Source organism: Branchiostoma lanceolatum, chromosome 5, assembly GCF_035083965.1.
Source record: "Branchiostoma lanceolatum isolate klBraLanc5 chromosome 5, klBraLanc5.hap2, whole genome shotgun sequence".
NCBI lineage: Eukaryota > Metazoa > Chordata > Leptocardii > Amphioxiformes > Branchiostomatidae > Branchiostoma > Branchiostoma lanceolatum.
This window is the reverse complement of record NC_089726.1, coordinates 4,721,333-4,737,250: the sequence shown is the minus strand read 5'-3', so window position 1 is coordinate 4,737,250 and position 15,918 is coordinate 4,721,333. Positions and strand designations below refer to the sequence as shown.

The 15,918-nt window shown below is 39.8% G+C and overlaps 1 protein-coding gene across 3 annotated transcripts; it reads right to left on the bottom strand.

The window, feature by feature from the left end:
* Nucleotides 1-6,817: 6,817 nt before the first annotated feature.
* Nucleotides 6,818-13,853, bottom strand: LOC136434537 (uncharacterized). 3 transcript variants are annotated; one of them, XM_066427406.1, is made up of 5 exons: nt 13,747-13,853; nt 13,556-13,627; nt 8,776-8,832; nt 8,216-8,343; nt 6,818-7,793 (listed from the first exon to the last, which is right to left on the bottom strand). In XM_066427406.1, the coding sequence occupies exons 1-5, from the start codon at nt 13,757-13,759 to the stop codon at nt 7,656-7,658; spliced, it is 408 nt and encodes a 135-aa protein (XP_066283503.1). In that variant the 5' UTR covers nt 13,760-13,853; the 3' UTR covers nt 6,818-7,655. The 3 variants fall into 3 exon arrangements, 2 of the variants coding, with proteins under 2 accessions (XP_066283503.1, XP_066283502.1); XR_010755755.1 differs by lacking the exons at nt 13,556-13,627; nt 13,747-13,853 and adding an exon at nt 9,271-9,293; XM_066427405.1 differs by lacking the exons at nt 13,556-13,627; nt 13,747-13,853 and adding an exon at nt 12,020-12,687.
* Nucleotides 13,854-15,918: the final 2,065 nt, after the last annotated feature.

Here is a 15,918-nt window from a genome sequence, read left to right as displayed (position 1 = left end):
GTGCCCCACTACAATTCTGGCCGGTCGCATCGGGCTGACGTTTTTTCGGCTGTTTTCCCCGGTTCACCGCTAGTTATAGCCACACAAAAAATACTCCGGTAGTTACCAGGCTTTCCGTATTTTTTTGGTAAACATTGTTAAAGTTTTACGCCGAGTTACACGCACTCTTCCCGCGAAAACTGGTGTTGATAGTTTTAGACCTCAGAATCAGATATCATCTACCAATAACAGCGTTCGTTCACGCCGCGTCACGGAAAATCGACCAATGACATACAAGTCTCGCGGTTCACGAGAGGCGCGAATCCGCGAGGTTTTATCAGAAATTGATATTTGGTGCGAAGATGGGGCTTGAATCGACGAATTTTGATCAAATCAAGTGGAAGTTACCGGAGAAATCGACCATGGAAAACACGGAAGGAAAATATTGAACGTCTTTAGGGCGTTCTATCCAATGTAGGGTGTCTCATTTCCTACTAACGTTATATTTAGTACAGGGCGCAAACGGGACCGGTACGACGCGTCGACCGGTGTTGAAAATGTTTTATTTCTGCCGACTTGAATTCACGTGTATATTTGTCAAATAAATAAGAAAGTTTTGTGGTGCTAAATTTCATTTATTTGCCGATTGTATACAACGAAGGCCCAATTTATTTTTCACCCAAACTTGCCCCTCAAAATGCTGGAGATAGTGTTTCAGAGGGTCTAGATTTAAAAATTTCCCGGGGGGGAATACCCCCGGACCCCCCTAGAATTGTCGCGCCTACGGCGCGACGCCTCGCGCCTTCGGCGCTCGATATGTTAGGTTTGTACAAAATTTTAGGGCTTACGGGATAAAATTTCAGGCTGGCTAGAGCCCTGGTTGCATGTTTTTTTGTTGTTGCATTTTCGTTTCATGAAGTTTCAAGCAGGGTTAGAGGCTCTTTTATGTATATAAATATCAGACTTTTTTTGTGGGAAAGTTGAAATTTGGGGATCTGTATGTCAACAATCTGTGCTGTATTGTAATTTCTCAAAAGATGATACTACTACATTGCAGGGTTACATATTAGTTCTCATACTTAACTATATATGCTGCTTGTGATCACGAAAATGAAGTTGATTCTAGTACTGAAGCTTTCGTCTATCATTTTAAATGTAAACTATGAGAAAAAACTGATTTGTGAAACTCGGATCTTGTAGATGTTTCTGTTGTATTTCTGTCTTGAAACAATTTCCCTCAGCAACTCTGCATTACATATTGTTTATGGCCTGCAGAGTTTCTTTTATGGATGACATCTTTGCTCGAATTGATTTTGATAAGTTGACATGTCAAGCGTTTTCACTCACTTCTCACATCAATGAAGCAGGCAAGTGCTGACCGCCATGTTAGCGTCCTTGATTTGCATATCAATGGACCATAGCTCATTTAGTGAACATAGCAGTTTTATGTTTGTTCGGCAGTTCTTCTAGTATTCTTTTATTTGAGAAGAAGATCACTTGATGTCAGAAGATCTCTAGCTGTCCGAAAACGCTTGAGCTATGATTCACTGAAATGCAAATATCTGCCTACATGTTGGTGTCACTATGAAGACACGTGAAAACGCTCTATGTCAAGAAGTTTCTATAAGCCATATGTAATTCCAAGTGTTAGTCCAAGGTGAGAGGTCCTTTGCAAAATGAATTTAAGTTTTTTCACTGTTAAATCAGATTTCGATTAAGATGATGTTATCCATAAAATTGATTTTGCGTTGCCACATCCCTGTTTTCAGGCGTCGAAATCAACCTTTTAATGTATATATATTCTACGACGAGACAAGGAGAGAAAGTACAAATACTTGTCCTCGGGATGATACACAAGTCTCATACTTGAAGTCACTGTGTATATGGATATGATACAGTGTGTAAAGTTGCTGTGTTTCGTCGAATGAAATAATAGAGAACTACAACTACCGCATTTTGCTACCTCTTGATTTCCAGTGGCTTTTTTTACAACTACTAGTAGTAACTGGTAGATACTTCTCTGTCTACCTTGTTCGTTATAAACAACAATAAGCTGGTTCACTATTTTAACTGTGCATGCCGTGTGATGCGTGGCGCCGAGTGACTAGGCTAGCAGACTCGAGATCGAGAGGTCACGGGTTTGACTCCCGGTATTCCTCCCCAGACGTTGTGTCCTAATGGGAAAGGCACTTTAAACGACTTTCCTCACTCCACCCAGGTGTAAAATTGGGTACCTGACTGTGGTTGGGGAGGTAAGTTCAAGTCAGTGGAAGGATAGGGATGGGCTCCGCTTTCTAATACCATGCCCTAGACACAGTAAATAACAACCCACTGCCCCTAAGGCCTCAAAATAGGCTTTGTGATCACCGTTACCTACTGTTTATGGAATGTGATCCATTGTCTGTAGTATATCAAAGTTTGAAGCCGAGACATAAACAGAACATGTCTGGACATGCTGTCTGAAACGTCTGACTGTTTCAAAATTTTATCCAGTTGCTTCAGTAACTATTTTTGGCTTATCTTACTACCTGGATGTCTAACCTTCATCAACGCATGTCTGGACATGTATCAAGTATAGGCTAGTCAGTTTATAAGATCGGGGCCGTCACCTTTGACCTCATGCATGTGCATTTCAAACTGTGAACTGGCTTATTGTCGGCCACGTTGGATTGTTAAACCTTGAAGTTACCAGGTGAATTTAAATCTGTACGTGTACTTACATGTACGTTAAGTTATGACATTATACGCAACGCAAATTTGTTAGCCTGGATGCCAGACCCTAAACTCTAAAATATCACACAATAGATAGTTTAGAGATTGGGGGTCTGGCATCCAGGCTACAAATTTTTAGGCCTGACTCTTCCACTCTCCCAGACCAGCAAACAGTCCCTAGATTTCATCCTTTTCTTTGGTTACCTTGCAAAACCCCTGTCATTTAAGCCTGTGTACGTATACAGGAATGTCATTGATTAAAGATTTTAGCAAAGCCGTAAGAATGGAACGCACCGTTTTGAATGTATTTATTTCAAACCCAATACTGATCACTGAGGAAAAGGTGTTGTTTAACTGTTGATAAGTGTTTCAAAGACCATGGATTTTTATCCAGTGGTCACCCATGTTTCTATGATATAATAATAAGAATGTCTACCTTTTTCTTCTTCATTTCGAGCTTGAAAAGCCTACATAAGAAAGCCTTTTACAAAAAATATTATCAATATGACCTTGTAAACGTCAAATTAGCCCTTTGCATTCATAGTAAAATTATACACGTCTAGTCTCAATTCAGCTTGTCCTGCAATATTAGATGAAAAACACTGTTAAGTTTTGATGTGATGCATTGTGCAAAATTTGAAGAGTTAAGGTCTTTGCAAAGCCTATGATATTCCGCAAATGATTTCTGTGACCCAATAAGCATACAGGATACAGTTACTGTAAATCTTTAAATGTTTGCAATGGTTTTATTTCTACAAAAAAAATCATGACACCGTGAACATACATCTACATTGTGTTGCAACAGTACTGTACTACAAATTTGTTTCAACTTTGTGAACTTAGAAATGCTGAGAAAACCTCCTTTCCCCTCCTACTTCAAAATTCAGTCACTGCATAAAAATAAACACATTTACAGTACATGTATGTACCTGATGTGTATTTAATCTTTTGGACTCTGACCCAGTTCTGTGGACTCCTGTGTTTGACTTTACAGAAAAGGGAGAGGCAGTTTATGTTCTAATTACAAAATGTACGTCATGGCATTTTTTGGACCCCAGGAAGCAAAATTCTTGTTGGATCAGTGTTAATTATTAATTTTTCAGAAGGGGTGTGTTCAACGCCCACCACCTTTATTATCCATGATTAACCAGACATTTATCTCTGTTTAGTTCCTCAAATCAGCAGTCGATTGAGTTACCTCACTGTTAGGCCACACCAATTTAATTTCTTGTTTAACGGATTTTTTTTTTTGAATTTTAGCCCCAAAAAAATCATGAAAACAGAAGGCTGGGGTGAAAACTTGCACCTGACCCTGTTCACTCCCTGAAATTGTGTGCACCAAAGTAAAAACTTTCCTCTGAGATTCTGTTTTCCTGTTGATTTTCCAATCTAGCATTTTTTTTAAATTCCATGAGATTAAAATGGTGTGGCCTTAGTAAATTAAGATTTTTTTCATGCCAAATTTTCCTGTCAATCGCCCCAATTTATGCAGTGGATCAAAAGTGCCAAATAGATTCATTGTGCTAGCATCAACTCTCGCCATTCCACCAGATGCCCTAAGAGGGACACATTTTGATAAAAGCAGTGGTTTTCCAGGCATTCTCAAGAACGCATTGATATATCTGAAGTGTGTATACCTCGGGGGTTACTGATGCTGCATTAGTAGATCTCTTTTAATTTTTGAGGAACTATGAGAGTCGATGTTACATGCCAGATATAATCGAACATAGCGAAGCTTTCCATCTACAAAACTTGAATATTTGTAGAGTTAAACTGGTCTCAGTTATTTTTCTGTAACAGTTACTAAGGTAGCCTGGAATCCAAACCTATTACAGCTCCTGAGTCTCCTCTTCACAAATAGGAGACTTGTGAGCTATAACAGGTTTGGATTCCAGGCTACTTTAGTAACTGTAGCCTGGAACCCAAACCTATTATAGCTCCCAAGTCTCCCCTCCGCAAATAGGAGACTCGGGAGCTATGATAGGTTTGGGTTCCAGGCTATTTATTACTAAAGAGGAAAGAGGTGTCTTTTCTTAATGTACAAGCTGGTTGTAGTTCTTAACCATTCTGCTAGAGGGGGCTGTGCACAGTCTAATAGATTTCAATTGTCACTATTATACTACATGCTGCATATCATATACATACTTGAAATACTGTGTATGTGTGCTTTACACTGTAATATTTGACATGATGATAATGTCGTCAAAGAACATTCAATAGATATGACTCAAGTGGTACAACTTTAAGCTGTATCATGCTTCGTGTAACAAATTAATTTTCTGACAGAAGAATTATCTGTATGATAGTTAAAACGCATACAAAACATTCTTTTGCAACTGCTTTTGTGTTCTGTCACCGCCTATTCTAAAAAAAGTCTTCAAGCAGATGCGAGATGCCATGGCTCATTTTTGAATTTGATGGGGCAGCAGTTGAAGTAACTTTATTATGATACTACGCCACATCACTTTAATTTCTTGGCTCTTCGATTCAGCGCTCTTTTCTGATTTGAAAGGAAAAAAATAAAAAGATAACAGTCAAAACATGAACCCCCAAATGCTGATGTTTAGGCGCTAACAGTTGGAGAAAGTTTGCCTTGCTAGTTGTTACAGTTATCCAACTTATCAATGAACATGCATTGTTTGAAATGTTAACCAGCACGGTATTTCGATTATGTGTCTATCTCAAGGTGCCTGTTCCTTTTTTAGATTTTGACCCCCACCCCCCTCAATAATTTTCATCCAAGAAACAAGAAATTAAACTTTTGTTGCCTTACAAATGAAAAAGCTAAAAGAAATAATTTTGATTAATCAAAATTCCTCAGCAATGCCTAGATATCAAATGCACCTGCTATTTTTAGAACTCAACTGACTCCCACATTTTGTAGCACTGAGAAAATGTACAGACAATGTAAAACAAAGTCTTCTATTCTGCTGTAATCTAGCTGTACAATTTGTTGTGTTGTTGGTGCCTGCAATTTTCTCTGGAATTAAAGCATACAGAAACTTGACTTAGGATCTTACTGTTATTCTTGTTTCTTTCACTGTAACTTTATGTTCACTGTTTTCACAGTCACTTCTGTGAACTTATCATCACCGTGAAAAACCTGTTGTGATCATTTATGATTCCTTCACACATCTGTTCTGTAAATCACTTGAAGCCACCGAGAAGTTACAGTTCAGTGAAAGTGTCCATTTTCCTTACACCGTGAAATTTTGCTACTGTGAATATACAGTGAATTACAGTATGTTTTGGTGACTAATGTTTCCAGACGACGTTTTATGTTTTTGGTACTGTTTGTTTGAGAATAAATAAGATATAAAATGACAACCTGGTGGGAAGTAGAGGACTTTTTTCTTGAACTGGCAGTGCTGAAGTATGAGGTATGTGGGTGGATTCAAACCCTGAATGGTAACGTAACATGACCTATTTACGTGCAGAACCTATTTACGTCCGGTTTGGCTCATGTCCACATGTCGCGGTGTATTATGCCAAAGCCTGTTCTAATGAGCAATAAAGAACATCATAAGTATGATCCTTAGCCATCTCTTTAATTTTTGCACAGCAAAACATAATGGCCATGCGTTTACCACGTGAACGCCACGTGCCGCGCATGTGGGGGAAATTTACAGATAAACATTTTTTTTTCCATCGCGTTAAGCAAGTGGCCGGACAGACATAGTGATTTTACTATCATTTGTCTGCAGACTTCTTTGGACAGTTACTGTGCATTTTTTTCTGGTCTATGTTCTTCAAGCATAGTGCTAGAAGGGAAAAGATTCAGAAGTGGACGATAATGGGTTACCCTAGCACAATTCTTCATCATATACCACAGTATAAATACATGCTCGCACGGCGTTAAACAGGCGGAGAAAAACTTACAGACCATGCATTTTCTTTTTAGAAGAGCTGATATTTCCGCCCATGGGTTTGAAATTTGGCTCTGTCTGCGCGGTTTTAAGCTAAATACGTTTTGAATAAATCGGACGTTAATTGGTAATGTTACGTTACATGGAATCTTTCCCTTATTCAAATCAGGAAAAACATTTAGAAACAGAAAATGTAAGAACCTTTAAGTCAGCTTAGCTTCAGATATATTTCATAAAACTGATAAGAAAGAGGAGACAGGTTTGCTTATACCTTTGTTTATTCATGAAAAGCTCAAATCAGCCTGCAGGCTGCTTTTCATTGAGGTCAGGCAATAGGTAAGTGCAATGGATGTATAACCTCCTTGGTAAAGGGTGACAGACAAAACAACAAAGATTCAGATTAACGTTACATCATTTAAGTGCTAATAGTTCTATAAACACATCTCCCACACATACATCACATTACAAACATGTTACAGAGTGAAAGCTGGCGTATGGTTCGTTTTCGTCACATACTTCAATCAAAATTCAGTTATGATGATATCAATCGATGTGGATGATGAGTGATTTTTAACAAATTTCATATTTGTTGTTAGATAACACAGTTAAAATCCTGACAAGAAATGAGACTAAAACAATACAACATCACATATAGAAGAGACATCTGGTAGTTTAACAAGTTATATTGTTTTTGTTAAGAATGATATTGATTAGAAGTCCTTGCAATTAATTTCTTTGGCTGCGCCTCTGGGGCGGAGACATTTGATAATTCATGAAAGCATGGTAAACATTACATTTAGAAGAGATAGCTGGTACATTGTAGTTTGACAAGTTGCATCGTTTTTGTTTAGTTAAAAACAATTGTTAACTCAATTGCAAGTCCTTGCAATTTTTTGGGGATGACTCAGGGGTGGAGACACTTCATATAAGAACATGGTAAACATTACATCTAGAAGAGACAAGTTGCATCTTTTTTGTTTAGTTAAAAACAATTGTTAACTCAATGACAAGTCCTTGTCATTTTTTGGCGATGCCTCAGGGACAGAGACGTTTCATATAAAAACTCTTGTAAACCAACTACAACTAGTGGGGAGGGGGCTATTGGACCACACAACAACAACAACATGGTGAAGAGCACTTCTCGCAACACGGACTGACTTTCTTATTTCCATATAGTAGTTCCAACTTCTCGGACGAGCTTTCATCCGCTGGGAAGAACTCATTCTTCAGGGGTATCTGGTGGGAGGAAACGTGAACACACATGGTCAACGCAAAAGTCATAACCCACTTTTCATTGAAAATACCAGACAAAATGTATGTTTGAATCGAGCTCATTCTACTTCCACGTCAACACTCGTCAGACCTACAAAAAACTGTCTTTCTGTTAACACCGGTCCATGCAATATATCTCCCAAAACGTAGGGAATTTCATATTCCACGCACACAAAAAAGAAATCAAACCCAATAGCAACTGTTTAGATTAGAAGTAGCTCTAATTAACGACTTTGCTTCGTGTTTATTTCATTACTCTGTACTTATCATTATCTCATTTCAATGTATTCTTGCAATTAGCCTCCGGGCATGAATTTGCAATAAAGTTATTATGAAAACGTAGAATTTTTTGGGGGGTCTCAACTATTATCAGACTTTATACATACCGCGGTTTCATTGAAGTTAAACAGAGCTTGCATCTTCTCATCCTTTGGCGTCAGCTGCCACTTGTGTGGAAGAGCCGGCTGTTCTTTTCTCTGCTCACCCCCCTCGGAATCCTGCGGTGTGGCCCCTTCTGTATGTAAACAAAAAAGAACAAGAAAAATAAGGTTATATCTTTATAGCCTTACAGGAAATACATAGAAATACAGTGATGTAACAAATTAAAGCAACCTTCAATTTGCAACGAATTCGAAGTTCTTTAACATGCTGTATATGCATGAGTACTTGGTGACCCAATTTCACTCGAATTAACAATCAAAAGACAATCACCCATTTAGATCTAAAGATATCAATTTGCCAACTTTTGGCCATTGACAAACCAAGAAACTTTGATACTGCCTTGCCACCGATACATCTGCTCGGAGATTAACATACTGTTGGCATGAGTCGATTTGTTGACTCAATTACACTCGATTTAACAAGCAATCGCGCCCTTCAAACATAGTATTTGCAAGATTTTTGTCATTGACAAACCAAGAAACTTACAGACAAGAAAGAGCGTTACCTGCTAAGTTTACTGTGGACTGAGGCGGTGACACCCGGACATGGACGATCTGTGGGTCTGGAAAAAAAAGAGCAATGTTACAAATATGTTGGTTTTTTATTTTATTTTTGTATCTAGTAACTCAGCGGGGTTACATATTTTTTAGATGTTTCCTTTGGAAAAACTCTTTTTAGACAGCTTTGAAATTTCTTTTTCAATCTTTTAATTTTCATGAAGAAATTGTTAACTTGTTTTGTTTACTGGTAGTTTTGTTTGCGACTTAACTTTACATTTTCTCCTTTCTGTTTCTTCCAACAAACTTTTGATTGATTGATTTTTTCCAGGAACTTTTCTGATGAATGATATGTACTAACCAGAGCTAGTAGAAAATCACGACCGTAACATGTGCAGAACACGAGATATCAAGACCTGAAGTTCCGATGCAGTACCGTAGAAAGCCGCTAGGGGGCCCATAATATAATCGTTTCTTCTTGTTGCCAACCTTTAACAACATACCAAATATTATAATGATCCATCCACGACTTCTCGAGTTATGATGTTCACAGACAGACACACGGACACGCGCACTCGAAAACATATTAACCTACTTGTAAGCTTGACGAAGACAACTAATGACGCTATACATTGTCGCACTCGCACTGATCGACAAACCCGTACTAGATTTCAGGACAAAGTGCTTAACAACGTTACAGAAAACAATAATCCACAAAAAAAACGCGTTTGTTCCGACACTAGCACCAAGCAAGACTCGAACGCAACATTCGATTAACACATCTTGTGAGGAAACGGCAAAAACGTCTTCGAATTTCACAGGTGTCTGCGAACAGCCTGAAGACAACAACATCATCATGACAAGACAACATTCCCCTGTCTACCCCCCAATGTGTTAGAATAGAATTAATTAGACCGTGCAAAAGAAATACATGTACAAGTATGACTAAGGACATTATATAGCGTCCTTGGTATGACCTATGAAATAGAAAACGATGAGTAGAAACCACTAACGTTTATGTAAATTCAATGGGAAAATTATAAAAAATGTAAACAAAATGTAACTTCAGCAACAATGTTGTGAAATGGTTGTGGAATGTATATGTGAATAACCTATGATATTACGAAAATACCTTAAAAGTGGTGCGGGATGATATTTCATTGACAGAAACTCTGGTGCCGTCACATTTCTTTCCTTTCTGGTTCTTTCCAAGCGACTTTTGATTGATTGATTTTTGACAGAAGCTTTTCTCTAAGGCAAACTATACATTATGGTTGCGTGGCACCAAGGAGGTTTGATTAAACCTCCTTGGTGGCACATTATGACACTCGCCCAGACCTGCACTAGATTTCAGGACAAAGTGCTTAATAACGTAACAGAAAACAAAGCTGCCTCGCGCTGAATAATCCACACAAAAAAACGCGTTTGTTCCGACATTAGCACCAAGCAAGACTCGAACGCAAGATTCGAAGAACACATCTTGTGAGGAAACGGCAAAAAGACGTTTTCGAATTCACAGGTGTCTGCAAACAGCCTCGAGACATCAACATCATCATGACAAGACAACATTCCCCTGTCTACCTCCCAATGTGTTAGAATGCTAGAATACTAGTAGAATGAATTAGAGCATGCTTACATTTTTAATAGTTTCCTATCAAATTTACATAAACGTCACTTGTCAAGTTAAATGGTAGATGCTGAAAGCTGACAAAACTTTTTTATTCAAAGTTGTTCTATAGGTCATACATGTACATGTCTTTCTTTTGCACGTACGGCTTCCCCAATGTGTTCCTTTGCCATGGACTCATAATGGGTCGGAGGAATAGAATAAATCAGACCGTGCAAAAGAAACACATGTACAAGTATGACCTATAAAATGACTATGAGTAATCTTGAAAATTCTGTCAGTTTTTAGTATCTACCATATAACTTTACCAGCGATGTTTATGTAAATTAATGGGAAAACTATTGATAATGATGATTTAATGTAAGCAAAATGTGACTTCAACAAACATTTCTGAAATGGTTGTGGAATGTGCATTATAGGATATGTGAATAACTTATAACATGGTGAAAATACCTTAAAAATGGTGCGGGATGATATTTGATTGACAGAAACCCGGGCGCCGTCACATTTCTCTCCTTTCTGGTTCTTTCCAAACGACTTTTGATTGATTGATTTTTGACAGAAGCTTTTCTAAGGCAAACTATACATTATGGTTGCGTGGCACATTGTGACACTCGCCCAGACCTAGACTAGATTACAGGACAAAATTCTTAACAACGTCACAGAAAAAAATTGGCTTCGCGCTGAATAATCCACAAATACAAACGCGTCCCATCATTGGTACCAAGCAGGACTCAAACGCAACATTTCAAGAACACATCTTCTGAAGAATCATCGCAAACGTCTTCCGTAGTTCACAGGTGTCTGCGAACAGCCTCAATACAACATTCTTCTGTCACCACTAGTATTTTCCCCAAGGCGTTTCTTTGCTATAGAAAAGAATGAACCGCGAGAAACACCTTTACAAGTATGGCAGATTTGCCGTTTTGTTTCTTCACTTTCAGTTATTATCGTTAATCCTTTGTTATGCCGAGAAACACGGGGAAGGACTCTTATAGAATTTATTGGTCTCTGTTTGCGCTTGTTGCAAATCGCTCCTGGGTGCCTTTTACGGAGTCTGTATGTCATTGAGTAGACGAGCAGACTCAAATGAAACTTTGACAAGAAAATTTACTGTATGGGCATTTCGAAAACACTAGGATATTTCAATTTTCATGTTGCTAAATTCACCAATGACCCGGGCCGACAGGAAGTGTATCAAGATCGAAGCATGACGTCGTCTTAAGGCGGCATCTACTTTGCCGCTTCAAGCAACTTTCAAGCCAGCTGTCGGAAAATAGTTTCAAAATAAGATTTGATTATTAGGCACAGAATAAGACGTTTGAACCTTCTCTGAGAATGACACTATAGCTGAAATGCCACAATTCTTAAGGACTGCAGCTTTCAAAAACCTTGAGTCACAGACAAGATACCATTGAAGAAACCTCAAAGTAAGCGACGACGGCCAGTGCACACTTACATGTCAATCACAGCTACAAGAACGATAAAAAACGCTCGACAGCTTCCATGAAAACACATTATGGGGCGCTCGCGCGTCGCACCTTGCGTTAGATAACCATACACAAAAAAGACGGTGTTTGTTGTTTAAAAGGAAAAAGAAGATGGCGGTTTAATTCGATAAATACCTGGTCTTCCGTAACACCCGGTGGGTTGTGCTAGCACAGGGCTCGCGCGACCAGCGGTGGAAATACTGCTGCAACTCCGGGCCTCAGGGGGGTCAATATAAGACATCATCTTTGCCCTCTTTCTTCTTCTTTTTCTTCTTCTTCTTGCAGGCTTAGAGAGTCGATCTACGGTCTCCTAACCAAGGCCTAAGACCCTTTCTTCTTCTTGCTCTTCTTGTTCTTGTTCTTCTTGTACGTCTTGAGAGTGGAACTAACCAGAGTCTCCGGTCTCCAGAGCTATCTACACGAACGCCGCGTTGCCGTGGACCGAATGAGGCACACACAAACCTACCCTACCAAGCCGCGACAACACCAAGAGAAATCTAAGTTGCAGAGACCCTAGTTCGTGGTGTCCAACCGGTGTGGGGCCTGGTTGAGGCCCCGGGTGTGTCGGACGAGGGCTGATAGAATTGTCTGCTGTCGAGGTTTTGCTTAGAGCAGTCCTTATCGATGTCCTGCGAAAGTCACATCTTGTACTTCCAATCGATCAGAGAACGTATCAGGGGAAAATCTACTGTCCCTGGTCCTCCTTTGTCCGCGTTAACGTCTTTTTGAACGATCTTTAAGACGGAGCGACACACCTGTTTGTCCTACCAAGCTAAGAGTAAGACGGTCCGGCGGGAACGACTGAAGTGGTCGAACCTGATTCCACAGGTGTCTGTTTTCTAATTACTGCCACGTCAACTGTCCCGATTCGGGGATGGGGAAACTATGGATGTGTATAAGGGGCCCTGGTCAGAGACCTTTTTCCGGACGAAAAGTTTGTTTTTTTATTCACCGTAATTCGTATCCCTTCCGTTACAACGGTAATTTGTGGCGAGGTTGCTACATTTTGAGTAACTTATAATTATAACTCCCTTAATCTAGCGTGATGCGTAGGCAGGTCTACCGAATTTAGCGTTAAACGTTGTCGTGACCCCCCATGCAGGCCCTCTTTAAGGAGAGGGGGCCTCATTTTCTTCTCCTCATACAAAAATCTTTAAGCAGCTACTTGAGAGTTTTAAGTGCTGCTTTCGTCGGAAACGAATTCGAACGTCACACAATCACCGACAAATATACCACCATTTGCCTAGCTCGATCTAGCAAAGTTCCTAACCAAATCTACCAACTATAATATATTTTATTTTTGGTCAACATTTTGACGATTGCTAGAACTTGTCAACATGGAATTGTAACATCTAAAGACATGATCAAGACAGAAAAAATGAAAATATTCAAGTGATGCCACCTTGAATCCGAACTGTCTTGTCGTGTGCTTTTTTTCCAAAACTGTAACATCAAACCACCTTACTTGTGACCCGAATAACATTAATGATCATAGTCATCAATCAACTGGGACATGCTCATTGTTCTGTTACGTCGTATCATTGAATAGACGTACTATGCCATTATATCTATCTGCGACTTTCAACTGACAACCATCACGAAAAGACAACAACTTCTAAATCCACAGTTTCGAAAGCGGTCACAGTAAGTTTTACGTGAATAAATGCTCACCTCCGTCGTCGTTTGTTCTCACCGTGACATGGACACGGGTTTTGGGCCGTCCAGAGGATGACCCTGAAATCACTGAAGTGATGTACGGAAATGGGTTACGAGAAGGAACCGAACGATCCACTCAAAACATGGCAAAGAATACAAGAAGCGTTGAAATTGGTCGAAGCTTAGAAAACAAAATATAAACTAACCTGAGTCGGTCATCTTAAATCCGTATTCTGCGATACTGGCAACTACGGCGAGCTACCTTTATCTAAACCCATCCTAGATGTAAATCTTATGCACGCCTAGGCCCGCGGGTATGCGGAAAAACTGGTTTGACACAAATTCCTCAACAATAGAGGACCCCACCGATCGCCCGGGGTTTGCAAAATAATGTTTTGGAGATGGTGTTACAAAAGATTGGCACCTGTTCACGACCTGGTCGTATTCGTCGTACGAACGTCGTACGATCGAAAACTGATTCTTTGGATAGTCGAAAGTGCGCGGGTCGTACTAGTTGAATGTAGCTGTCCTGTTGCCAAAAGACTGCATCAGATCCTTGCATGCGGTTGGTGCTGTCACAACTTGCTTCGAAATTCACGACATCAAGTTGTATGACGTACGACCTTACGACGACCTCGCCGTCAAATATACGATCGTTTTGCATTACATGAACATGACACGATGAAGACAATGGAAGTAGAGAAAGTCGTTTAAGTGCAAATTTTGGGTTTTTACCTTTTTTAATTGGCTTCATACAAAATTCCTTATTTCTTACCACTTGCGTGCCTGTTACTTAATTGATGACGTCAGTACTAAATGAAACATCCAAGCAGATGTTGGGAGGACAGATCCAACCGTTTCCAATCGATGTCGACTGAATAAGAGAGCTGCGCAGAAAAGTCCATTTCTTCAGGTCAGTTTCCAAAATTTTGTAGATCTTTTGTGAATCAACGACAAGACAAGTGTAACATGGACCATACCAAGATTGTAAAAGAGGGAGTGCGCGATTTCATTCCATGTTTTCATTTAACTCCCTATCAATATAGTATAATATACTCATTTTCACTTGAGTTCACTTGAGGAAATATGTGTTAAGAGCCTTTCTAATGGCACAACATCCGGGTCTTCCAGAGTCGAGCAAAGAACCTTCAGATTCTAAGTCAACAGCCATTAAAGAAGTCACCAAAACTTACCACAATTTCCAAACGTTTACTGACGAAAAGAAAAATAGAACCATGTTAACCTTTCAAAACCCTAGCCTCCGTTGCAGGCTCTGAATCGGCTTTTTGGGGGGCTAAATGATACACTTTTTGCAGCCACCCCGTAACTATCAGCCTAGGCGGCTGATAGTTACGGGGTGGCTGCAAAAAGTGTATTATCTAGCCCCCCAAAAGCCGCTTCAGAGCCTGCAACGGCGGCTATCAAAACCCACTCATTACAAAAAAGTGGGACACTTCGTCTTCCACTGCTTCCAAAAAAGAAGTCAAACCCAGAAAGCGTAGTGTGTATTCCGTAGTAGTTTTTAGAATAGCCATGTGTTCCACTTGTCAACATTGTTAACTCGCACTATCTGTACAGTATAACCTCTCTATGCATTGTTTCATGTTGCAATTAGCCATCGGGCAAGAACTTGCAAATAAAACAACATTTATCATTAGTAACACAATACCACCTTGCCCAGTCGTCACTTTGCCGCGTTGTCTGAACCAAGACATACGCCTTAAGCCCTACTGTTACTTAAGGACAGTGTCAGTCGTTGGCCCGTTACATAATAGTGCAAAGTACCTTTCTTAATAAGGATCTTGATTTATGAATTGATCATGGCCTATGTTATTTCGGAAAATCGTGCCCCTTCATAAAGTTGACAATTGAACGTAAAAAAACTCCCAGAGGAAAAAAAATCAAAACTCACAATGGAGACTGGCGATAGATCTTATAAATAGTTATAATAAGAACCGTATAGCCTCCAGCAGGCCATCTTAAGGGGGCTGTAACACTTGTGGGTATATCAAGTCTGTCTGAGTTCCGTATCATTTTTTCTATGATAAGACATAAGTTGCTCAAAAGTATTCTGGTACATGGGTTGATACGGAATATTTTATGACTGCTTAGTAACTCAAGAATAGAGCATGTATTCTGAATTCAGAGAATAAGAAAAAAGAATATACAGAAGCTGGTATGTTACGCCGAACGTTGGTCATACCGTCCATAGACAAGTACAGATACAGGCAGATATCCATTAGGTTATACACCACTCACCCAGCCAGCGCCAGCGTGCCGCGGCCGCCGCGCCGTACCGGCGGTACCTGATGTAGGTTTCGGGCGTTCTCCCGGGCGAGACCTGCTGCCAGTGGAGCTTCTCTTGCCCTTCCGCTGTC

Excerpts from the sequence above, each read along its gene's own strand:
- LOC136434537 (XM_066427405.1), bottom strand. The coding sequence starts at position 12,128 with ATGATGTCTTATATTGACCCCCCTGAGGCCCGGAGTTGCAGCAGTATT. Across the intron at positions 8,833-12,019 it reads CGGGTGTTACGGAAGACCAG|ACCCACAGATCGTCCATGTC; the intron begins GTATTTATCGAA and ends TTTTTTTTCCAG. Across the intron at positions 7,794-8,215 it reads TTAACTTCAATGAAACCGCG|ATACCCCTGAAGAATGAGTT; the intron begins GTATGTATAAAG and ends TCCTCCCACCAG.